The sequence below is a fragment of the Triturus cristatus genome, chromosome 3_2, assembly GCF_964204655.1.
Source record: "Triturus cristatus chromosome 3_2, aTriCri1.1, whole genome shotgun sequence".
Taxonomy (NCBI): domain Eukaryota; kingdom Metazoa; phylum Chordata; class Amphibia; order Caudata; family Salamandridae; genus Triturus; species Triturus cristatus.
Genome location: NC_140584.1, coordinates 1,225,018,219 through 1,225,045,191, shown reverse-complemented (window position 1 = coordinate 1,225,045,191; position 26,973 = coordinate 1,225,018,219). Strand labels below are relative to the sequence as shown.

General features: G+C 44.5%; 1 protein-coding gene across 2 annotated transcripts in view; it reads right to left on the bottom strand.

Annotated features, from left to right (window-relative positions):
- Positions 1-26,973, bottom strand: part of LOC146859518 (CD5 antigen-like) — a 722,585-nt gene that overhangs the window by 21,955 nt on the left and 673,657 nt on the right. For both annotated transcript variants that reach the window (XM_085650226.1, XM_085650227.1), the window contains one exon: positions 21,601-21,633. In XM_085650226.1, the coding sequence (XP_085506352.1) occupies positions 21,601-21,633 (33 nt within the window). The remainder of the gene's footprint in view (positions 1-21,600; positions 21,634-26,973) is intronic.

Sequence of the window (26,973 nt, the reverse complement as noted above, 5' to 3'; positions counted from 1 at the left end):
AATTTCAGTGCTAGGAGAAAAAAGTAGGACTATACGATGATGACTGAGTGGTATACACCTCAGAGCTCACCACAGCATTACCGATAGTGTATGAGCTGGCATCACAGTTTGAGCGGATCTCAGGATGTGAGATTAATGAGAGCAAAACGATCATAATAACTTGGAACAACAACTCACAACTGAAGTGTGTTAAAGAGGAAATGAGGTACCTAGGTATCAAAATTGTCCAGAAAAAAGAACAAATCCCCGAAACTAACTTTCAGAAGATCAGCAAGGAAGTGGAGAAATTTCTACTTAGTTGGACTTATCTCCCTTTGACAATTTATGGTAGAGTCAATCTTGTGAAAATGTCAATTCTCCCTAAGTTTACTTTCTTATTTCAGAATATGCCCATGGCTTTTAAGGAAGAATAGCTCAGAAAAGTTCAGTCAAAAACTACAGCTTCTAAAGTCAGTGGAAGCTTCTTATCTGTTGCCACATCTATTGCCGTGATAGCCTGAAAGGTTAATTCATTCAACTGCCTATCAGGAATAAAGCCCCTCTGATCTGGATGTACTACTGTTTTAATAATTCTAGCTATTCTAGTACCTAAAACCCCAGCAAAGATTTTATAATCCGTATTTAGCAGGGAAATGGGTCCATAAGACTCAATTTTTAATGGATCTTTGTTGGGCTTGAAGATCAGGGTAATTGTGGCTTCAGACCATGATTTTGGGACGGTCCCACCTGATAAATAATTAATTTGAACAAATTTGTTAGAACAGGGACAACCTTTTCGAGGACTACCAAATATAGCTCTATTGGGAGCCCGTCTGGGCCCGCTGCCTTCCCTCTGGCCATTTTCTTAATCTGGGTTTTGACTTCGCCTTGTTTAATGCTCGAGCATAAAAAGGCTCTATCCTCCACGGATATCTGAGGCAGCCCTAACTGATTCAGCCAATCTTGAGCTCTTTGAGGTACAGAGCGAGTATCTTCTTTGTATAGATCTTGCATAAATATTCTCGCCTCCTCCCTAATTTGGTCATCATCATATATAATGGCTCCTGTGCTACTCTGAGATAGGCTTTTATTTGATTCCTTACCCTGTCTGTCCTGATTTTCCAGGCTAAGAAAGAGCCACATCTTTCACCATAGGAGAAGTTTTGGAGCTTACTGTCATCCCACCTGTCTTTTAGAATCTTATCCAAACTGGCTTGAAATTCTGCCTGTAGTCCATCCAACTCACTTTGTAAATATGATACTATATTTTGACGGTCTGCCAATGCCCTCTGAAGCTCTTGTTCTTTTGGCTTAATCTTAGAGAGGCGCTCCTCTTCCAGCCTCCTCCTGAGCAGACTTCTCCTAATCATCAGTGTGCTTAACGATCCTCTAAAAAAGGCCTTAAATGCCTCCCAGACCATCTGATCAATTGCAGTGCCAGAGTTATACTTAAAATATTCTTCTGCCTGGTTTACCAAGTCCAACTTGACCTCCTCCTTTAGTAATAAGGATCTATCTAAGGTCCACCTTCTCTGACATTCTTTTTTCTTCAAATTAAATACCAACTCCACCGTAGAATGATCAGAGAGTAATTCTGGAGTATATAAGATGGAGTCTACTGCTGAAAAAAGGGACTGATCTAATAGGAAATAAATCAATTCTGGAATGATGTCTGTACTTCCGACTATAAAAGGAAAAATCCTTTTTAGATCCATTTTTTGCTCTCCAGATATCTATCAAATTAAACTCTAATAATAATCCTCAATTCCAAAAGTGATTTGCGGGGAGGGACATATTAACCCTTGAAGTACGATCTAAAAATTTGTCCAGGATCAAGTTAAAATCTCCCCCTAAGATGATGGGTGTCGCCATATCAGAGAGGCTTGCTTTTACTTTCAGGAGAGCAGCTGGAACATCTTGATTAGGCCTGAAGTAAACTGCGCACACCAATGGAGAGCTCCCTACTAACAATGAAGCTACCAGCCACCTCCCAGATTGATCTGTCTCGAACATCTCTATTTTTATCCCAGCATTGTTTGTAATTACTATTGCAACTCCCCTAGAGCTACCTTTTTGATCAGAACAGAGAATATCTTGAACCCATCTAAGCTTACCAAACCCCAACTTACACTCCTCTGCCTCTAAGTGGGTTTCTTCAAGAAGACAAATATGAGCCTTGGAGTTATTTAAAAATTCACACACTCTAGACATCGTTCTCATATCTCTCATACCATTGACATTCCAGCTAATTATCTTAATTTTATTAGGAATGCTATTCACCTTAGGGTTACCTTAGGTAGACTACACTTAGCTCCCACCCGGTCATTATAGTTTTCTTTTCTCCACAGTTGTGTGAGTATTAGTTTTTTCCCATTTTTGCTCCAACCACCCGTGCCCCCCAGCCACCCAGCACCCCCCCTGAGGAACCCTCACTCTTCTTCTTTGGCGATCTTAGTCGCCTTTCGGGACCTCCCTTGATCCGATACCAGGATCGACCCCCTTAATCCCCTAGTGTGCTTTGATCAACTTGAAAAAATTTCAAAAGAAAATTATGTGCCCGTGATTTTTTTTTTCTTCTCCCCCTCCTCTCTCCTTCCCGCCCTTCCCTCGCTTCCCCTCTCTTATATATCCATGTAGACATCCTATTTTTTATTAAATTTCTTTTTTATAACTTATTATATATTTTTTTCTTTTTCTTCATATTTGGTTATCTGCTGGTTCTCCTTTCTTCTCTTATCTCATCTCAGATATTCAAATACAGGCCCAAAAAAACCCCAAAAAAAACTAATGTGACTTTTCTTTCATCAGAGTCAGCAATGATTCCGCCTCTTGGGGGGAAGGGAGTTTATAAGACTTATTTCTCCACATCACCTTCAGTGAAGCGGGAAATTTCATCTGAACGTGTGCGCCAAAGCTCCTCAAATTGGGCATTCTAGACACCAATTCCCATTGCCTTTGTGCTGTGGCTCTGAACGAATAAGATATTTCGTAGAATCAAACTGAAGAGATGTGTTGATGAGTGCTCTTCCCAATATCAATTCCTTAACTGAGAAGGTATGGAAATTGACTAAAATGTTTCTGGGAGCTTTTCTATCTGGATGTTGCATAAAGGGATCTCTGTGTGCCCTTTGAATTTCTTTTTCGAGGTCGATGTCTGACCTGTCTTTTGATACTCCTTCTCTGAGAAGTTTACAGATCAATGATTTAATGTCCCCATTCTCAGCTCCCTCTGGAATCTTTACAAATTTTAAGTTATTTCGTCTAGCTTGAAACTCCAACCTCTCGATATCCATTTGGAGTGACTTATTCTGAGCCTTCAAACCCGCTATATCTTTTGTGTGGGCTCGACTCACTTCCAAGACTGTTGCAACTTCCACTTCCAAGGCCCCAGTCCGCTTACAAATATCTTCCAGTTTTGTTTCTAAATTTGAACACTTCTCGTGTATCCCCTTTTGATTTGCCTCGGATATCCCAAATTTTGAGAGTAGGTCCCCTCTGAGGGACTGTAGAAGTGACTCTAGCTGTAAACGTCCACCACTCAGATCTCCAGATCTCCCCCCTCGAGCACCCTGATCAGACTTATCCCCCGCTTCAACATCGGTAGAGGGTGATGAACATAGGGTTAACGGAGGACAGATATTAGTATTAGCAATAACCATAGAATCTGGATCTTTTGATGGGCGCTGGATTAAGGTTGGTATAACAGGTTCAGGTGGGACAAGGAGGTTAGAAGTCTCTAGTCCAGAGGAAGCCATCTCTTCAGACTTGGGGGCCGGATCGCAAGATAAGGGAGAATACCGGTTTTCAATAGAAATCTGAGGAATAATCTGGGTGGGGGAAGATAGAGGAGAGGCCCCCCCCCCTTGGAATCATCCACTTGATCCATTATCTTAAAATAAGATTTTAGCGAGGGGGTAGGTTTTACCAAGGGAGCAGAATTTTTTAGGATCTTACTATTTTTGAGCTCCTCTTTCTTTATGTTTCTTTCCTTTCTCTCCTTCTTCTTTTTCAAGGGAGTTAATGGGACTACTGCGTCAAACCCCCCTATGCCTCCCCCCTGTGAAGCAAATAGATCTTCTCTTTGGAGTTCCAGCTGAGAGCAGAGCTGATACCTATTTTTAACAGGTAACGCTCTCTCCCTCGCGTCCTCAGTAGCCAGAGTCTTTTCACTAATTCTGGGGCATAAACCTGGGCCCTGTTTTAAAATAGACTTTGAGAACCTAATAAAAAAAGGTCCCTTTCCATTGGCAGTGCTTGAAGGGTGCCCAGTTTACTCCACGCTCCTCCACAAATGCAATCCTGAGAATTCTGGGACACCCATCAGGAGCACGATAATCGATCCTAGCCGCTGCTGGCCTAATTCTCTTCCACAGTCTTACTCGGAGCTCTCTGCATCCTCCGTCGGTCACAGACACTGCTAGCGCCGCTAAGGCCTTCGACCAGGTGAACTGGTCATATTTATGGGAAGTTCTATCTGGGTTCGGTCTTCCCAATAACTTTGTTTCAGCTGTCAGGTCCCTGTCAGGTCCCTTTATTCTTGCCCTCGGGCAAGAATCTTGGTCAATGGAGCTTTAACAGATTGGGTTACAATTGCCCGGGGCACCAGGCAAGGGTGCCCCTTGTCACCCCTTTTGTTTAATCTCTATATTGAACCTTTCGTTTGTCAACTTAGGTCTGACCCATTGATTAAACCATTCAAAATTGCAGATCTGAAGTTGAAATTTGCCCTATATGTAGATGATTTGCCTATGTTTACGTCTAATCCAGCTGACGCCATCTCCAGATTAGTAGATCAGGCCGAATCATGTGGGGAAATCTCGGGATACAAAAAAAAATAAATATAAGACCGAGATTATGGAATGGAATCAATATGAAGATGTGGGGACACAAGGGGTTAAGCAATCGACCCAGTTATTATAGTGAGGAGCGAGGTCGGCTGTTTACAGCCCCTAATATCCGGGAGCCTCCTATTGGAGAGATCAGGTCTATGCTGGATGGTGGTCATGTGCTAGGTCCCATTACAGTGTTCCGGATAGTGTGGTGCTGGGATCATGAGTCAGGTCAGCTATAGCACTAATGAGCATGCGGTGGCCATTTTGGAAAGAGGGTACTTGAATAGTGGTAGTGGGGTCAAACATGCTACCAGTTAATTAGGAAAAACGTAGGGGTCGACCATTTAGAGAAGATGTGGTACTGAGGTCATGAGTCAGGTCAGCTATAGCACTAATGAGCAGGGGGTGGCCATTTTGGAGAGAGGGTACTTGAATAGTGGTAGTGGGGTCAAACAATCTACCAGTTAATCAAGATGAGCGCAGGGGGCGGCCATTTTAGATAGAGGGAACAATCCTTACTAGAAGACAGGGTCATGCACTCGACCGAGATGTTCCAGAGAGGCGGGGCGGCCATTTTAGAGATTTCAAAAGGAAGACTGGGACCAGAAGCCCTTCATGGTGCACTTGCCCCAACCTCAGCGAGTAGAGGGTAATTTCGAGGATGTGGCCAATAATATCCGATCCTCGGAGCAAGAGTAGACATCTCTCGGCGTCGGAGATGCAAGATCCGTGATTCCCTAGTAGCAGAAGGCAGGAGTGATCGTGGGTACCATAGTCTCAATGCAGATGCCCAGGGCCCCACAGCACCTCTCGGTAGTGGCCAGAAGCACGCCTGGGGGCTTGGGGCTCAAGGAAGCATAGTTATACTGGCGTGGTGGCAGTAGTGGGCGGAGTCATCGGTGGGCACAGTGCTGTCTTTGTGACCCAGGGAATAAACACGGGAAGGGGGTGGGGGCTCAAAGTCTCGACATGTGTGGAGCAGAGGGAACACAGGAAATGGAGTGTTGCAGGGATGTTCCAGGTGTCCATTCGGAATATGACCATTCGGTGTTGTGAGCGCTGATGACCTCGGTTCGTGGTGAGGGGTAGGGTCATGCTTGAGAGCATAGACCAAAAGCTGGCCTCTTATGAGAAGCTGAGGGTCGGGCCGCATCTTGCTAGTCACTGAGTGATCCTCGGCCTCAGCTTCGATGTAGAGGAGCGCAGGGGGAAAAAAGAAAATCCAGAGCTGCCCCATGCCTTGGGCAACGTATAGGGTCGAGGTAGAAGACAGCAGCGACTGTCTCCGGACTGCTGAGAGTAGCAGGGAGTCAGCAGGTAGCTGTGTCACAGATGAGCCGGGATATCAGCGGGAGCCTGGGCCAAGAAGACTATAGAGTCGGGGAGATCAGCTCGATTGGTGACCTACCTTGCCATGCCTGGCGAGGAGCTGCCCTGCTCCAGGAGCTACAGACTGACTGACCCAGTCGTAGGCCAAGATGGTGGCGAGTCTCAGTCACTGGGAGTCGGAAAGGAATGGGCAAATCCTTTGGGTTATTCCGTACAGCACAGGCAGGGTAGGAGTAGGCCGGCAGGGGACAACTCACCCTGCAGATTCGACTACGCCATGGCCGCCGCAGACCCGGGTCCCAACGAGAGCTCCAGTCAACCGCCCAAGTCGAGGCCCAGAGGGTAGCATCAAGGGAGACCCCAGAGCACAGGTTATCATCTTTTGTCAACATGGGCAAATGAGGACAAAAAAAAAAAAAAAAAAGAGGAACAAATGAATTGATGCCCCAGAATACAACACTCCTGACCCTCTTAGGGATTGCAGTGGTAGGACACTCCCTTCCACTCACACACTCATACTCGTCCACAATAAGATATGAAAGAGACACTATATTTATTTAAGCTATCGTGCTCTGAAACGCAGTATACGTGCCACAATAAGAAAACAACTGCCTGGCAAAAATACCATCAGCATTGTCAATAAACCATAGATTATAAAAAGCCCTGTCATATTATACATACATATGGCTGGGCATACACTGGATCTTCTATTTTCTAAAATCAAGGATACCAACGTCTCTGAGGTCACACCTCTGCCATGGACTGATCACTTCCTAAACTCCTTTTCCATTAACCTGCCAATTAAGCTAACAAAGGCGCCCATACAAACTACAACAACAATAAGACCATGGAGCCTTATTACCCCTGAGTTGTTTGCGTCTCATTTTCTGGCTTGCGACCAAATTATTGAGAAAAAACTCTCTGCCCTGGCTGAGGCTGGACGTTTGCATAATGACATCATTAATGCATTGGACATGTGTGCCCCTAGAGTAGTAAATAAATCTAGCAGGGAAATGCCTTCTGAGAAATGGTATTCTTTAGAGCTAAAATTACAAAAAAGGAGATGTAAAACCCTAGAACACAAGTTTAGACTATCAAAAGAAAACAATGATAGACTGCTCTACAAAGAGGATTTAAAAATCTATCGTAATGCCCTTCAAAGCGCCAAAAATCTCTATTATGCAAAAAGAATTGAAGATAATTGTAACTCGTCTAAAGAACTATATAAAGTAGTGAAAGAACTCTTTAAACCAGCTGGTATGACCCACACTATGACCCCTTCTGATGATAATTGCGAGATAATCACAACTTCCTCTTTGATAAAGTCACTAAAATGTACTCCTCCTTCAATAGACAATTCACTGTCCATAAATCAGACAGCAATACATCAGCACCACACCCCAAAGCACAGGCTGATTTAGGCCACCGGCCCCTTTCAGAAGAAGAAGTTACAAAAGCCCTGATGGAGGTTAAAGCAGGATCTCCATTCGGCCTCAGCTTATTTCCTCAAAACTTGCCTCTGTCCTAAGCCCACATGTCACTCGCATTTTTAATAAATCTCTAGACTCAGCCTCCTTCCCGGACACATGGAAAGAAACCACAGTATTCCCATTATTTAAAAAAGCTGGTCTAGAACTTTACAACCCTGCTAGTTACCGGCCGATCTCTCAATTACCTTACCTGTCCAAGGTGTTGAAAAAACTGGTGAACAAGCAATTGGTAAACTTCCTTGAAACTAATGAATTACTAGACCCTTCCCAGACCGGCTTTAGAGCTAATAACAAAACAGAACCGACACTACTTGCAGTATCAGATAACATCAGGACATTGATAGATCAAGGGAAAGCCGCCGCACTGATCCTTCTGGAGCTAACAGCGGCTTTCAATACTGTTTCCCATGACCACCTGCTACATATTCTGTACAAAAAAGGAATATATTCAAAAGCCCTTCAGCGGTTCACCTCTTTTTTATCCAATAGAAGACAAAAAATCCAAATGGGCCACCACTCTTCAAGCTCACGAACCATCAAGCATGGAGTACCACAGGGGTCCTCTTTGAGCCCCACTCTCTTTAACATCTATGTCTCCTCCCTGGCGGAGAGCAGTAGGAAATGGGGTTTCAATAGTTGCTCTTACGCTGCTAATTGCCTTTGAAGACAGGAATGAAAATACCAAACACAACCTAACCAACTGTCTTACAGAAACAGCAACTTGGATGATGGAACACAGCCTGAAACTAAGCGCAGAAAAGTCTGAGATCTCACTTTTTGGTGGAGCACACTTAATCTAGGACAGCACCTGGTGGCCCCAGGCACTGGGGGCTGCCCCAGAACCCAAGCGAGTGGCAAAAAAATTGGGCATTCTCATCGACAATGCTCTAACAATGCAAGACCAAGTTTGAGCACTATGTGGAAAGAGCTTCGCTCTGTTGAAACTATTGCGTTTACTCTTTTCATGGATTCCCTTAAACTGTAGAAAATGGATTACTCAGTCACTACTTTCTAGCAGACTAGATTATGGGAACGCGCTCTATGTGGGCATGTCTGACTACCTTTTGTACCGATTACAGGTGGTCCAGAATACTGCTGCTAGATTGATCTGCAACAAAAGCAAGTACAGCTCAGCATCTGAAAGTCTGAAAGAATTACACTGGCTGCCCATTTGCCAAAGAGCTAACTTCAAACTCCTGTGCTACGCTCACAGAGCACTACATAACACGGGCCCTCGAATCGTAGGAGATAACATTTTATTTTATAAGCCCACACAAAATCTGGGATCCAGAGAAATTTTTTTAACATGCGAAGCTTCATAAAAACAAGTACTCACCAATGCATGGACTTGGGATCTCATAGAGAGGGCACTATTGATGTTGCTGCCACGGTTTTTTAATGTGGTTTGGGCTGAGAGGGTGGATAACTACACAGGCCACCAATGCCCTAGTTGCTCATGGAAGGCAGGCCAAAAAAGACAATCTCTGATTGGTCAGAGTTTAATTTAACCTGATTTGCCTTGAGCCAATTAAACACCTTTGTGAGACAAGATCAGATTCCATCCCCATCAAACTCTGAACCCCTGACGCAGGTAAAGATCAGCTGCGTATCATCACCACATAAGATTATCTTAGTGCCAAAAAGAGTCTGGCTAAGGATGGATCCCTGAGGGACTCCTACTTTCACGCAGGGCATGCGGGACTCAAAAGGGGCATCCATATTTCCTAGTTTCTATTCTCCAGGAAGGATGCTCTCCATGCTAGTGCAGCACCCCCAATGCCTATGTTCCTCAGTCTATCGAGAAGTCTCTCATGTGGGACCATTTTGAACGCTGCCGACATGTCAAGTAATATGAGGATAGCTCTACCCCCCCAGTTAAGCTGTTCTTTAAAGTGCCCCATCACTTCCAACAGAGCTATCTCAGTGCTGTAATTGGCCCTAAAGCCAGATTGAGCTATATGCAGTAGATTGTGAATTTCTGTATAATCTTAGAGTACCTTAGAGAGAGCCAGGAGGAGGGAGATAGGCCTTTGGTTTGTAGGAACTTTCAGGTCCTAGGACAATTTTTTACGGAGTGTCAGAATTTTTGCCTGCTTCCAAATGGACAGCACAATGCCTGTGGAGAGGGATGTGTTTATCACCTTAGTCACAGTGGTGTTTATAGTGGGGGCTAAAAATGCTAACAATTTAGTAGGACATGCATCGACTGGAGACCCAGACTTAAGGCCCTTGAGATATGTAAGAGATTTGTCAAGTTGCACAGCCGGGAATTGTAATAGTGCCGGAGGTTGCTGGGGACCAGATTCTCTGCTAATACAACAAGGAATCTGTCAGTCTGAGAACCAAGGGCACAGTCGCTAGGAAGTTTAGAATAAGCGAAGAGTTTGAAAAGGGAGCCTCAGAGTGCTGTAGGATTCATTAGGATTTCCATCAAAAACCAGTGATTGGTGTATATCATCATCTGGATATCCACTCCTTCCCACCACTGTTGTATTAGTATATTGGATGGGGGATTGAGTCTGTCTTGGTCTTTAAATTTTCCCTCGGACCCTCCCCTTTTTGGTTATTATGATATTATGACCAGATTCTCTGCCCAGTATCTGATGTGGGGTCAGGACCTCCCCTGTATCCAAGGAAAAAGACTGTTCAATCATGATAATCGTATTGTGGAGGGATAGGGCCACCTGGCTGGTCCATTCAGCCGAGTGAGGAGATTCCTAAGCTGCCACCTTCGGGGAGGTGAACGACTTCACTATGCTAAAGATCTCCTTGCCCTTATTGCTAGCGATTTCAATCTTAGCCTGCAGATCCTGCTCAACTTAACTCCACTCACCACAGATGGCTCACTCAGGACCATTGAGAGCATCCACTCCGGAGCCCCAATGGACCTTTGCCCAAATCACATCTTCCACAGTGTAGCCACCTCCATCGCTCCGAGCTTTGCCGCACCATAAACTGCTCCATCAAGATTGCCACCTTCCACGATGACTGGAGACACTCTGAGATCAACCCATCAGCTGACCCAACAGACCTCAAGAACTTCTGATCCATTTTCCAGCTTCTCTTCCCAGCTAAGGTAATTGAGAAGGCCATCAATGCCCAACTCTCTGAGTTCATTGAAGGGAACTACATCCTGGAAATCTCCCAATCCGGCTTCCGAAGCAACCACAGCACCAAGATTGCACTCATCCTGGGACCTACCCCCTCAGCCTGGGATGACTCCTGGTGGCCTACCGCACTGGGAACCCCCGACACCCCCATGGACCATGCACATAACCTCTGGATCATAATGGACTCCTCTCTCACAATGAATTTCCTGATCAACACTGTACCCTTATCTTGCTTCCACACACTCCCCACAGAATCCAGAATGACGGTCACCCATGCACTCATCACCAGCAGACTCGACTACGGCAACACATTCTAAGCCGGCATCACCCAGAAACTCCTCAGGAAACTACAGAACGTTCAAAACGCCACAGCCATACTGGTCCTCAAAATCCCCCACCGCAGCCTCATTACTGCATACCTTTGAGAACTACACTGGCATCCAGGCAACATAAAAATCACCTTCAAGCTCCTCACACGTGCCTAGAAAGCTCTCTACGATGCAGGATCAGCATATCTGAACCACTGTCTCTCATGCCACTTACCCGCCAGACACCTTTGCTTCACCCAACTGGCCCTCGCAACCGTCCCATGGATCCACAAGCCCAAAACCAGAGGAAGATCCTTCTCCCACATCACCACCAAGAGCTGGAACAGCCTGCCTCCCCACCTCAGGCAATCCCTGTTGCTGGCCCAATTCAGGAAGGATCTCAAGACCTGGCTCTTCGACTGAACTCCTGTGCCCAAGCAAATCAGCACCCCCCTCAGCACCTTGAGACCCTCATGGGTGAGTATCCGTGCTATATAAACCCCCAATTGACTGTTTGATAGTTTTCCTACCCATCAGTCTTCGAAATAGTCCATTAGGGGAGTTAATTTTGTTTCATTTGCTTGGTAAAAGGGACTTTCTGTTAGTAGGTTGTAGTGGTTTGCTACTTCAACGATGAGGACGTAGGCTAGGGCTAATTTTTTACTTGATATGCAAAATTACTATTTGCTGCATATTCTACACTTAAGGTAGACTTTTGTAGATTGCGTCATATACTTTGGTTAAAGTGATAGTAGCATCCTTGTATTGCTGTGTGGGGATACAGTTTTTAAATTGCTTTTATCTTTGCATGCTCAAAGTCGATTATAATTTTTTAGGGGTAGTAATCATTAGTTTGTTCTTTAATTTGAGTTAGGAGCTCTATGTAAGTCATACATTTTGTATTAGATAGTAATGCGTATATAAAAGCAATATTGTTGTTGTGGTTTAGGACATATTTTAACACCTTCGCTGCGTGGCAAATTCCGCCGCGGTGCGAGGGGGGGCGGGGCTGGGCGTGGCGCTCAGGACGGCTCCCGGCCGTCATAAATCACGGTGGGCGTGTGCTCATGACGGCCAGGAGCCGTCCGAACTCCGCCTACTAATTAATTCGCCCGCACAGGCGGGGAATTTGCCGCGCGCGGGCGGAGCGGCAACGGTCGGACGGCTCCCGGCCGTCATGAGCACACGATTACCGTGACTCATGACGGCCGGGAGCCGTCCTGAGCACGGAAGGGGTTATATGGTCCATCCAGGTTTTGCATTGTCCCATTTTTTGTTCATTAGCAGGTGTGGCAAAGACAATCATTCTTTTTTCATGACTTTTGTTGTCATAAAGAAGGAACTATTTTTTTTTGTGTGTAATTGTGAATTCAGGTAGTATTCTACTTCTCTAAATGTTTTTGGGGCTGGTGGTGTTTGGGAGGAGGATTTTTTGTTTTGTGCTATTTGGCATTTTAGTATTGGGATGACAGGCAACTGACCAGTTACGTGCTCTGGGACATTGGTTAAGATATCTTTTCATGTTTTCTAAAATGTCTCTGACTTCTATTTCAGTGACGTTGGGGGGTGGTTATGTTCTTTTACATTAATCACTGTAGTTTCCCTGGTTGTTGCCCTCCCATTGCAGGAATTAGAGTAGTATTTGGTACATTTCCAATGAATATGGTTAGATAATGTTCATTCCTTGCTGTAAGTGTAGCCTGTGTAACAGAGAAAAAGTTTCCCTTTTTGAGAGGATATGAATTTAGCCACTTCTGTCATTTTCTGAGCTATAAATAGGCATAAATTAATAATCATAATGGCTATATTTTCACTGTTACATTTTTATTACTTAAAACACTTACATATATGCTGTGTTTGTATTTTCTTCATTTTCTTTTAAGTCCTCTATAGTTTTTTCCTGCTTTAATGTTCTGAGTGAAATGTTATTAAAGTTGAGTTTAGTTCAGGATAGTTAGTATTGAGCGGCTTTTCTTTTTACATTTATTTGAAATAATACTCACTATTTTAGGTGGATGCTTCTGTTTATTTATTGTAGTTTGAATATTTGCAGTTGGTGAGGGCATTTAGCATTTAACATTATTTAGCTACATTTTAAAATTAATTAGCAGTCATACTTTTTTTGTTTTATAGATTAATAGTTTATTTTCTTGCTTCAGTAATATGCCCAGTTTGTTTTCTCTGTTGTATTTCCTTTTGCTCAGATTTGTTAATTTAAGGTGTTTAAATCTGTAGAAACGTGTAAACAAATGGGCATACATTTATTTATTTTATTTGGCATGTTTTATTGCTTTTAAGTTTAGTTAGAGTATTGTTTAGAAATATTAGGTGCACTTACTTTGCATCAGGTTGTTTAAGTGTAAAAGTTTTGAAGGTCTTCAGTTGTGGCAGCAATTCAGCAGCGTTTTGTCCTTCTCCTATCTTTGCAGGTTGTGAGGCAATTTTTTGTTAATTAATTGGCTTCTATACCAAGTAGATCGGGTACGCATCAACCAAATGGTTCTTGAACCAAATCCTGTCCGTACGACTCGTTCGTAGCTGAATCGTGCGGCGTTATGGAGCCTGATTCCAACTAAGCAAGTATGATGCGCGATTCGGACAGCTGCATCGACTCGGTCTAAACGAGATGAAACAGCTATTGGAATCGGACTTTGATGGGTGTAGCAGACCCCCCTTAACCCGGGGCCCTCCAAATCTGTCATGGGGGGTGCCCATGGGTACCCCCCAATCCCAGCATGCACTGTGTGGCACCACAAGATGTACGCTTTTCCCCACCCACCCCTTTTTGCTATGGGCGCCTGTGTATGCGTACGGTATACAGGCTCCCATAGACTTCAATGGGAGTCAGAGCAAACCGAGTCAATGCTGGCTCAGCCTCCGTATCTTTATTGAGCCATGTTTTTCGCTTGGGAAAAGGATAGCAGGTACCTCATCCTGGATTAAATCATAGACCTCAGCAAAGTGTTTTATAAGCGAGCAGCAGTTTAGACTGAGGAATTTAAAAGTGGACGGGGAGAAGGTTTAGAGGTGACAGATACAATGGTTCTGAAACCGCAGTGTGTGCAATGGAAGGGGCCATGTGATGGGCCCAGTTCTAATTTACACATTGACTGATCCCTGTTCTGATGGGGACCAGGTCGTCCCATGAATAGGGCTGTCTTTGGGGGTACAGACAAGCAGCATGTCTTGCGTCTGGCGTCATCCAGGCGCGGGCAAGTACAGACGGGCTTGCCTTTGGCGCACCGGTGGAGCGTCAGCGGCGCGTCCGTGCTATGGCCGGCTTAAAGTAGCTGGGAGCACAACTGGCTCCTCCCAGTCTAGCTCCTGATTGGTTGGAGACCGCCAATCTGTGCTGTACCAGGCTGTAACGGGAAGCGGGAAGTGAAGTTAACACACAACAGCTAAAATATTATTAGACCCCGTAAATGATAAAAACATTCAAATGCAGGCAAGAAGCAGCAGAGAAGTGGCAGGTAAGTTTCAACTATTAGCATTGGAGTCTGCGTGTCTGCGCTATGGCCGGCATAAAGTAGACATGGGGCACAACTGGCTCCTCCCGGTCTAGCTCCTGATTGGTTGGAGACCTATAATCAGCGCTGTGCATGACCGTAACGGGATACAGGAAGTAAAGTTAACACACAACAGCTAAAATATCAATTAGACCCCGTAAACGATAAAAACATTAAAATGCAGGAAAGAAGCAGCAGAAAAGCAGCAGGTAAGGTTCAACTATTAACAATGAAGTCTGCGTGTCTGCGGTATGGCCGTCATAAAGAAGCTGGGGGGCACAACTAGTTCCTTCCGGTTTAGCTCCTGATTGGTTGGAGACAGCCAATCAGCACTGTGCCTGGTTGTAACGGGAAGCCAGAAGTGAAGTTAACACACAACAGCTAATCAATAAGACCCCGTAAATGATAAAAAAAAATTAAAATGCAGGCGAGAAGCAGCCGAGAAGGGGCAGGTATGGTTCAACTATTAGCAATGAAGTCTCAGTGGGCAGCTATCTTGTGGCTCTCCTTTGCTCACAAAGGTAGAGATAAGCTCCTCACTGTTAGAGAAGAGGATGCTGATAATAATTCAGTTTTGAACAGTGCTCTCATTGGTGGGTTTGGCTTAACCACTGAACAATACAGCATTAAGTTCAGAGACACTCAGAAGACACTGTCTCAGGACAGGGTAGATTTTGTGTATAGTGCCATTGAGGTTGCATGGCAGCAAAGAGCTTGATTACCACGGATTGTACAGTTTGATTATGGGAAGCAGATCCTTAATATTTGTCAGAACCATCTTTTGCATCAATACCTGGTGGACTCAAATCTGACTTCTCCCAAGAATAGGGAAAGAAGGCCGATAAATGGGTCAGAACCAAAGTGAAGCAGATAAATCAGAACAGTGGTGGTTACCAGAAGAATCACAGGATAAGTGTCGGGATAAGAAAGAGTCTTCTCAAGAGCCCCAAAAACCTGCATCAGGGGGGAGACACAATCCGCCAAGAAAGGCAAAAAGAAAACTTGGTGCTATATCTGAAAGGTAAAGACCCATTGAACAAAGGATACTGATTGTCCAAAGGCCAAGGAAACTACTACTACCACTGCCCCTAAGGCAACTGCACCCCCTAGCTCCAGTACAAGTGGTAGTACTGCAACCAAGGGATTAGTAGGATTAACCTTGTGTTCTGAGATGGGTTAGTCAGGACTCCAGATCAGGCAGTTTTAGTGTGTGATGGTGGCATAGATCTTGCCACCTTACTTGTCAGTCCCAGTAGTCTTTAATTAATGGAAAAGAGGCTATGAACTACAGGGACACAGGGGCCAGTGTCACAATGGTGACAGAGAAAAATGTGTCTCCTGACCGGTTCATACTTGGATAAATGTACCAAGTGTCTCGTACTAGCTATGTAAGGACTGACCATTCATTGGCAGTTGTGAATCTCAGCTGGGGAGGGGTAATTGGACCTAAAAAGGTTGTGGTATCTTCAGACCTACCTGTAGATAGTTTTTTGGGCAATAATTTGGAAACAACAGGATGGTCTGAAGTAGAGTTCAGGACTCAGGCGGAAACGTTGGCCATCTCTGCAAGTCACAAGCCAAACATCTTTCCACTGAACAGGCCTTGGATCCTCGTACAATGGATCAGGTGCCTTCCAAGAGAAGGAGCAGGAGGGGAAAGGCTGGGCCTTCCCCCCAGACTCAGAGTGGGGATCAGTCTCTGGAGGGAGATGATCTTAGCCTCTGTGAAGGAACTGCCCCAGATTAACTTGAGCCACATCAGGTTGAGTTTTTGGGGCAAGAGTGCTTTGAAGTCTGCCCTGGGGGCACATTTGGTGTCCCTCTGCATAGTTCAGCTCAAACCGGTTGCAGGGGCTACCAGCCCCTGCTTTGGTGTGAAACAGGACAAAGGAAATGGGTGTAGCTACCCCTCTTTCCTGACCCTCCCATAGGTGGGTCCCTAGATTTTGTCCCGCCCCTTCCTTGGGTACAAGATAGGAACCCCTGGCTACAGGATTTTAGATTACACCTGGATGAAACTCTGATACTGAATCCTGGAACTTCGACGATCTACATTGAACTAGATGACTGAAGAATCTCCCTTGGAGTAAAGGAGTTGCTCCCCTGCAAGGCAGACCCCAAAGACGCATCTGACCGGTTTGCATCTCTGAAGCTCCTGAAGACTCCTAAGAACTTTGCAACACAGGAGGTGGGTTTCAGTGTTCTTAGAGGTTGATCACTGCCCACAGCATGTCTGAGGGCCGTATGGGTCCCTGGGAAGGCAACTTTAATTCTAATTGGGCTTACCTGGTTGCTCCAGATGTGCCCTGATTCTCCATTGCTTGGGGAGTCCCCAGGACCTTGATGGTCGGCACCGAAACATAATTTCTCTTCCTACATGGGTTGCTGTTGCCAAGGCTTGTTGGGCTCAATCCGAGCACTGACATCGCAGCACTCAACATCCTTTGTGGGACAGCTCGAATCCAGATTCTGGTTGTCGTTAACACCTCCTGGTCCTCGTGGGTGCAGAGTCAAGCTTCACCTCTTCGCACCTGAAACACCTGACATCGGTGGGCATTCGTCTATCGTGCCCCTGGTCACTGCCAAGTGACCCAGACTCTGTCCCTTCTGCTTTCAGGTCCTTCTGAACTTCGATCCAGGCTTGGATCACCCCAGACACTTCTCTTCTTCCTGGCAGCAGCACTTTGCAGCAGATCGCCATTGAAATCAAGCACGGTTCCAGACACCATTTGACATCTATGCACCCGGTTTCCCTGGGTGAGGTAACTTGAGTACTCTGGTTCTCCTGTGGATATTGGCCCTAGTACCCCCTAAGTCTAAAGGGGTTTGCTCAAAGTCCTCTCCTAAGTGTCCTAAACTTGTAAAATTCCTACCGCGACTTTCCCCGTAGAATAGAACAGGAGCTCGCGGCTGTGTTCACACACTGCAAGCGTCCCCCGTGGGTCCCCTGTGTCACCACCTTGGGTGGTTCCTTGGGGTCCCAGCGATTCTACGTGCTCTAGTCACTGTGTCTAGTCAAGTCTTGGTTCTTATGTCACTTTCTTAATATATGGTTTGGTCCCGCCCTGGGGCCCAGAGTATGTTCTGTATTTGTTGTTGTTTTAGAACTGTATTATTGTGTATCTTGGACTCTAATCTCATAAAGAGGTTAATAGATAGTGTTTAGAAATAAATACATATATTTTATATATACCTTGTGTGGTTCTCCTTTCACTTAGTAATTCAAGAGGTTATAATCTGGTAAACCAAGCTGCTTTAAACTCCTTCAAGACTTAGCCTGAAAGGTGCTCTCCATAGCTACCACTAGGTTAGCTTTCAATAAAGGTTGTCTTTAAACCTATTCATCAATAATGGTTGCTTGTACTGGTACAAGGTGCCCACTATAACTAGTGGACAGCATGTACCAGGCCATCTTCTCACAGTGCCAATGACAGGTAAGTGCCTAACATTCAACATTGATACATCATATTTTTTCTCGCAATGTGGGTAACTGTGAATTTTTGAGTTTGGAATTTGGACCCTAGCTCAGCCAGCACCTAAGGGAAACCCAGTAAACCTACACATTTTGAAAACTAGACACCCAGGGATTACAGGGTGGTGTACCTTGTGTGGCACTCACCAGGTTTTCTTACCCAAAATTCTCAAAATGGTCTGCAAACTTCACCCTTTCCTAAAATCACACATTTGTCTTACATTTCTGTGATGGAAACTTCCAAAATCAATAGGACTCCACAACATTCCTACCACCCAGTAATGCCACACATGTCCAAAACAAATGCTGCTCCAGTTGTGTGGCTGGGCCTAGTGCCACAACAGGAATAACTGAAATGAAGGTCAAAGGAAGTTGCAGACATTGGGGCAGATTTATAATAACTGGCGCCTCCCTGCATATCAGCAAGGATGCGCCAGTTATTATGCACCACAGCTGCGCCACCATGGATGCACCGCATTTATAATGCGGCGCACCATGGGGCAAAAACGGCACAGATGCGTGACGCATCTGTGCCGTACAAGTGGCGCATTGCTGGAGTTGCGTCGCAAGCGCGACGCAGCTCCAGCAATGCTCTGGGGGGCCTTATCTTTACAATGCTGCGTCAATCCTTACGCCTGCTTCAAGCAGGCGCAGGGTTTTGACGCAGCATGGGCCTAAAAGTGACTGAGTGAAATCTTGTAGATTTCACTCAGCCACTTTTAGGAGGCGTTCCTGCGCCCCCACCTGCCCTGGAACGCCTACATGTGGCGCAGGGCTTTACAACGTGACGCATCTCCCAGATGCGTCACGTTGTAAATACCCCGCACTATGGCGCAGGATTTGCGCCGCTGCTGCGTCACAAAAGTGATGCAACGGCGGCGCTAAAGTGGCGCAAGTGCAACATAAATCTGCCCCATTGTGGGTAAGAAAACCTTGTTGGATCCATGCACGACACACCACCCTGAAATCCCATGGGTGTCTAGTTTTCAAAAAGTTCTGTGGTTGGTAAGCACGGCAACAAATAATATTTGGGGCGGTGCCTACCATACACCAGCTACCCATATTGTTGATCTTTTTACATGCTTTAGGGTGTTATGTGTGGCGGTCTCTTGGCTCACTCACACAAGTGGGGTACTGTTGTGATCGGGAGACAGTTGGGAACCCGAAGTGGTAGGAAATTTGTGGATGACTATAGATTCTTAACTTTCTTGCACAGAAATTTGAGGAGAATGTGTGTGTTTTTTGCCAAACTTTGAGGTTTGCAATGGTGTCTGTCATAAGGGCCAGTGAAGATAGGACAATGCGCCACACAAAGCATGACCCCTGATACCCAAGGGAGATGCAGAATCGTTGGTTGTTTTTGCAACCCACTAATTTCGATGAGACACTTTTTCATTAGAACAACACAATAAAAAATTAATTCACTCACTCAATGCATAGACATCAACCATCAAGCTGGGTGTTGCAGGTTATGCTAGAGATGTCGACGGGGCTGGGGAAATTTGAAAATTGGAGGAATCTTTACTCCCTAAAGGGTAAGGAACCCTTAACTCCATAGCCCCTAAAGAGTAAAAACACATTTGACCAATTGTTATCTTGGCCTATCTCTTAGCTCTTTAGTACTGATTTGAATCACATACATTATGAAAGGCTCCCAGAGCTGTTTCAGGATGGAATGTATGGACAGTGTTAATTCTCCTCCAGTCACCAATGACAACAGACTGTGAACCTACATAAAGGCCATAACCCAACTAGTAGCTCAAGAGAAAAAAGTATTGCCCAGCTGCTCCCACACCTTCATACCCTGCCCTCTGTTTGCAACAACACCCCAGTTTCCTGTATTTTGATGTTGGTGACAATCTTTTGGAGGTGGGTGAGGACTGTCTCAAATCCCTCAAAGACACCCTCAATATAGCTCATTACTTCTCTCTATTCCGCTCACATTTCATCCACATTTTCTGGCATTTGTCACCCAAGTTGCTTGTGTTCCCCACCCATTATGTACTCCAATGTATAGGTAAATGTTGCCACACTCTGCTGTTTTTATGTGAACTGCACACATGTGCATATGGAACAGGCGGACGCTTGAGATTGCAAATATTTGTCATTTTCTACTACTATTTGCAGTACTACAAATATACTACATGATGTGGTATCTGATTCAGGACCTATGTGCAGTCTTGCACTCCCATTTGTCCCATCTCTTTCTGTGCGGAGTGCTCCGTCCGAAGTGTGGAGTCTATGACCCAAGAGCGGAGACTCCGGGGCCCAGATTCTCAAAGGTTTAGTGATGGGTTAGAGTTACTTTTTTAATGCTAACCCTTTGCTAAACCTTTCTGGGGATTAACAAAACAATGCTAATTAGTTGTAGCATTTGTTTGTATTGAAAACTAACGTCAAGGGAGCATTACATGGGTAGTGCATGGGCGTTCCCATGCAACCACCCATGCTTTTTGACGCTAAACCCTATCTACTTACATTAGTAGACAGGATTTAGTGGCAAAAATTAACGCCGCTGAAAAGCATGTGTTAAAAGACAAAATGTTTTAATTTCTCCTTTATTTTCCAACTTTGCATGCGTATTGCACTGTGCAGCACACATACAAAGTAGGAAAAGCTGTGAAGTGTGTACCCTTCCAGTAAAAAACCCATTCTGGGCTCTGGCACCCACCCTAGCACTAAGCTGTGTGCCTGGTGCACGGCAGCATAAATTAGCACGGCACTAAGGAAAGGGGAGGAGAGTGCCGTATCTCTGTGAATATGGTGCTCTCCTGCTCTCTCCCGGTCACGCAACGCAGCACAGTGCAGCCTCTCTGGAGGCTGCGCTGCATTCCAGTTTTCAGAATATGGGCCCAAGTCTCCGCCACGAGTGGGGAGACTCAGCAGTCATAAAGATACTACTCGTAGATACCTTTGTGAAGACCAAAAAGTAGTAAAGTTACAACAAATTGTTAGTTTACCTTCGTGAATCAGGAGCAAAAATAATCTGACACCCAATTATAAAAATAGGTTGTACTTTTATCTTTAAACAAAATTCTTAACAGCAAATATCCACGGGGGTATTTGGAGACATGAATTTTCAAGGAAATGGTTAATCATTGCGTTTTGTTCTCAGATGCAGTAAAGCCTTGAAATGGACCGAGATCGCTGTAAAAATGCTGAGCTTTAATATAGTTTTAAACTACCATGCAATCACACTTGCCATAACGTCTGGATGCACAGTTACCGTGCCAGCAGGTTTAGGGTCGCTAAATCCATCATGGTTCTGGTCACAAAGGGCCACAAGGTCTGGATGCACTGTTACCATCCCAGCACGCTTGGGGTCACTAAATCCATCATGGTTCTGGTCGCAGAGGGCCATAAGGTCTGGATGCACAGTTACCTTCCCAGCACGCTTGGGGACACTAAATCCATCATGGTTCTGGTCACAGAGGGCCATAAGGTCTGGATGCACAGTTACCTTCCCAGCACGCTTGGGGACACTAAATACATACACAAAGATCCTAATTAAAATACATGCTATATGAATTACATGTCTAATTATCTGCATACATTGTTAAAAATGCATTACCTTTGTAGATCTGGGGGCGCAATTTCCGATTATCTGTAAAAAAAATCAATTGAAGATAAGATCATTGATCTTTGTTTTAAATAGAAATAAAACTCCAAACAACAAATTGTACTACTACAGACTACATCAAAAGCGGCATCACAGTGTGGTGAGACATGGAGGATACAGGCACACAGTCTGTGTTGAGACGTTCCCAAGTTTGCACCACCAATTAAGTAAGTTTGAGGGTGAAAAGGAGCTTGTTCCTGAGTCTCAATCTATAAACAGAGAAAAGGCTCTGAGGGGATTCAGCCCCTGGGAAAGTATCCCTAGCTGTAAGCAGGTCCCATGGGAAGCATGTGCGTGTAAGTACAGTTGCCCTCATTCACCTGAAGGTGACATGCTTCATCATAGGGCGGTGCTGCTCGCCAGGCTGGCGCTGTAATGCCTGGCGGGCCCCACAAGAGGGTTCTTTGTCGGAGATCTGTTAATAAATATGCCAATTGAGCACCGTAGAACAAGGAATGGTGTGTCCTACAATGTGAGAAGATCGGTGAATGGTGTGAAGATAAAATCAACTGTCAACCAGATGCAAACAAAATATTTAATGTGATATCCCTGGTAGATCTTGAGCTAAAAAAGAAGGCAGAGACACTTAGGATACTATGGTCTGTGTCTCTTCAAGTGAGAGTGTAAATCTATCACCTATAGACCATCTAGCAAGCTCTGGCCTAAGTTATAGGTCAACATATTTCATCCCTAAGGTAGTCGTGGAGCGATCTAGGGCTATTTTGTCAGGGCCAACAGTATATGATGTGACTTAATCTTCTCAGTAGAGTGAGGCGCTCTTTAACTCAAATGTGTGGGTGATAAGGTGCTGGCTGACATCTTATCACAACTTTCGAGCACTGTACTAATAAAGCACTTGTTTTAGGATAACCTGCTTAAAAACAAAATGAAAAGTGGATATATAAATGCACAAGATCAAAAATATCTGGTGAAAGTGTCACTAAAAATTTAACATGAGCGCGCACCCCGCCCCCTCAATCTACCACAAGTAAAAGAGTAGTGTTCTGCCCCAACATAACCCATCCTGCCAGAGTGGTCGATGTAAACATGCGCATAGGTAAAATCTACGGGTCGAGGATCCCAAGGTGTGAGAAAGGTGGATACAGAATCCCCTCGGAACAGTATACTGGTATTTGACTTTGGTTGTTTGGTGGTGAGTGTATTCTGGACCGGTCATCTTTTTTGATAGATACAGAGAAAGCCTGTTGATGTCCGTTTTCTCTGTAAGACTTTTGGATTTTCTGTCTGATCAGGAATGACCTCCTCGTAGTTCATTCGAATCTGGAAACATTGAGTTAGAGGCAAGATAGCAGGATTTACTTGAATGGAGAGTACTCAAGATCAAACTACAGACTGTGAAACGGATTCTGTCAGGGAGAGGGACCCAATGCAGTTCTTCCATTGTAAGGGAGTTTCTCTCAAAGTCTATTGGCTGAACAATATTTATGCTACTGACTGAAGAAAAGCTTTGATTGGTGTAAAGTAGGGCCAGCAAGTACTGTATTGCATCCGTCAATGTATGATAAGGCGAGTGCATGAAATGTGGGGCAGAAAATTTGAGGAAGAGAAAAAGGCTGGATTCTGCGGGACAGTGTGGGCTGGATCAATTCTCTTTGGCCTTTCCTTGATACGGTCTTTGAGGACAGAGCTCAGTGGCAAAGACCAAAGATTTAAGTCTTTGTCTGAGTTTCGATTACCTTTTTGCCAACTTTCAGGTCCCAATAATGCCAGATCTTAACATGCTGTGTCAGCTAACATGACATTAAGGGATTTTTAAAGTCAACCATTGTTAAACATTCAAGTCAACGTAGATTATGTGGAAAGCAGTAACTAGATTATTTTGTGACTACAATATAGTTCAAAAGGACAACTGGGTATGCTGATCCAAGGAAATATATTATGTGCCAGATTCACAAAGGGCCTCTGCATTCATGGTGAATGCCCCTCAGGAGTGGGTGAGTCTCTGCACTTGGGACTAAATCTCCGCAATGAGAATTCTCAAATTTGACATACAAGAAAAGAAAAGAAGTTAGGTCGCGCAAAGGATCGTCTTGCCATTTTCCTAAACTCGGTTAAGAAGGATAAAATAGAAAAAGCTTCCACTTGAAAGAAACCAAATCCAAGCCACCTGTATATGAAACTGGAAACTATTCTAAAAAAAATCGCTAATATGAATTAATGTCCATCCAACACCAAAAATGAAATGCAAAACAAACCAAGAAGGAATTTTTGCAATAGTCCAGATACAGCACAATAGCTCCTCTTTGTTCAGTAAGGACCTAATGGAGAAGAAAAATGCAATCCATAGGATAGCCAGAAAACAAAAAAGAATCCCCAAGACGATTCTGAAGGAAAGTTGGTATCAATTCATGATGGCTCTTATAGACGGACAAACAGAAAGCCAAGTAGAGCTAACTGAAACATATCATCCCAGGGCAGTCGACAAGAGGATAGCAACAAATATTCCATCAGTATTACCTCCCGAGAGGATAAATGAGTCAGTATTACTTACCACAATACAGCAAGGGAAGGCATGACAGTGCACCCGGCAAAACTCTCTTCCAGCTGCACCTTTTTGAAAGCAAAGGGCAACTGTGAGGAGAGTGGTGTATTACATGGAGCAGTTGTGTGACGTCACCATGTAATATACTCACAATACTATCTTGAGTCTAGTCAGGCTCATTTGTAAAACTATAGCTCAACCCTGAGTAGCTATGACTATGAGCAGTAATGCTTCAACAAAAAAACAAGTGCAAAGAATTTGGAAGTACCAGAATAACCACTTGAAAAAGTCACACAACACATATTTTTATGAATGTGTAGAATTTAAAAATGAAGAAAAACTACCAGAGATATAGATTTTTAAGTAAAACGTAAATGACTGCTTTTCACTCAATTATCAGCAAGCATTGGCAACTACTGCAGTTAGCAGATACTTTGGATCACTTGTTAAAGAGTTGTGTTTGGGTACCGTGGCCCAATTTGGATGACCAACTCCAGCAGAAAACAAGCCAAGGTGACAAGTGAGGAGTAGTCGGACAGTTACCTGTCACCGGAGCCTATTCAAGTCCAGTTCCAACTCAATCGAAGAATCTCTGTAGACATGAATGGAATAGTTCTAATGCAAGGAATATAAGATGCTGAAGATGCCGTATGATGCTGAGGATAATGTGTAATCAACAGTGATCTACCTGGTGCTACTCCTCGGTCCACAATCAGTGTGGAGTGACGTTCCCCACAGGGCTCGATGTCACTCAAAGTCCTGGTCAGGTCAGCAAATGTTCAGTTGTCACTGGACTACTGGTTTCTGGTCACAGCGAGCCCAGCAGTTCCTTTTGATGGGGGCGAGTGTCCTTCTTGGGCAACCAAAATTCACTCCAATGACTCTCCTGGGACCAGCAGACATAGGTTTAACTTTTGATTGTTGGGTCTTGGTCTTGCAGGCTGCTCGTCAATAGTCAGTGGTGGTCGAGTGATTGTGGCTACTGACTTGCCAGGTGGGCTTCTTCAGCTTGTTATTGCCCTGCAGTGGGAACACGAAGTCAGCAAACTGACTCCATGAGTCTCCTCTTCTGCCAGGTCCAGGGAACAGCACTGCAGTCCTTTGTCAGTCCTCTTCCAACTCCAGATGTGATCTGAGGCCTGGGTGCTAGAGGTGCCATATTAATGACCATAAAATGCCCTAGGGGGATGAGGTGGTTACTAGCCAAAAGGCTACCTGGTCCCTTCCTTCCTGATGATGACTTCCTGCAATGTGTGGGAACTAGCTATCCCAGAGTGCACTTTTTTTGCCCACTCCCAAGATGGCCTAATACTTGTCTTAATGTGTGGAGCTTTGTAGCCCACCCAAGAGGTATGACTAAGTTTGGGCTACAGACCCATGGGAAAACTGTTAAGGCCACTTGGAACCAATCTCTGTCCCTGATGCTAACGTGTCTATCAGGACAAAAGATCAACATCTCTTGTGTCTATCATTTGCCCTTCAAATGTGGCTTCCCTTATAATCTTACCCTGTGACTCTTCTTGCCAGGGAGAGGTCATATCTCCTCCAAACGCAGGACTCTATTGTGGCTCCCCTTGGAAGTCACTCTTCACCACACCCCCAGGACAGCGAAAGACTCTCTTCTGGCCAACATCTGCAAATGGCCACTGGGAAAACTTTGGGCAACAGAATGGCAACATTCTAAAAGTTGCTTTTATGTGGAAGTTACATTAAATTCGACCTGGGCATGAAGTTGGGTTTAAGGTAATGATTTGTTTCATACCTCGGTGTACCAAACTTAGCAGTCTCATTCACAATTTAGCACAGCTGATGTGTCAGCGTGTAACTCTGCACTCGCTAATGGGGTAACAAGCCTTTCCACAGTAAAAATGATGAATACATGTTCTATCTTTTAATTTACAGCACCCTGCCCTGGAATTTTTTTAGAGCTCTACCTTAGGGGGGGGGGGGGGTTATATTTATATTCACTGAAAAAACCATAGGTTTCAGGGGCGTTATAGTTAGGAATTGGCATTTAAAAAACCTTAGAAATTCACTGAAAAAACCATAGGTTTCAGGGGTGTTATAGTTAGTTGGACATATCCCTCGTACAAAACCCTAGAAATTCCCCTGTTATAGTTAGTTCAGCTAACTATAACTCGCGCCCCCGCAATGCACTGCTGATGACGTCACATATTACATCACTCATGACATGGTCAGTGACATCACTGATGACATCACTGATGACATCTCAAATGACATCACTGATGACATCACTGATGACATCATCCATTGAGTATGTGTTTCTGAACAGTTTTAATATGTTTAATATATATATGGAAAGGCCTGTTGAAGAATAGGTGGGTGTACAAGTGTGTGAATGGATGATTTTCTAAGTGCGTAACTGACTCTATAAGTGAGTCATTAAATGTATCTTACTGCAGACTAGTGACTAAACTGTGTGAATGTCTGTATGTGTCTGTATGTTGGTGTATAAGTGACTGCATAGTTTTTTGAATAGCTATATGAGTGTCTATATTGGTTATTGATTGGTTGTCTGAGTATCTGTATGGGTGCCTGAGTGTTTGTGTGGGTAGGGTATGTGTGACTCTGTGACTAGATGTGTGTAAGAGTATATAAGTGGGCATATGTGAGAGTGTGTGATTGTGAGAGTGGCTGTATGGATGAGTGTGTGCTTGTATCAGTGATTGTATAAGAGCGTAAGAATGTGGTACTATTTTTATGAGTAACTGAATTTGTGTGTGTATAGCTGCATAGGTGAGTAAATGGAAGTGTGATTAATTATTTGCATGACTGACTATGTGTACGAATACCTCTATGGA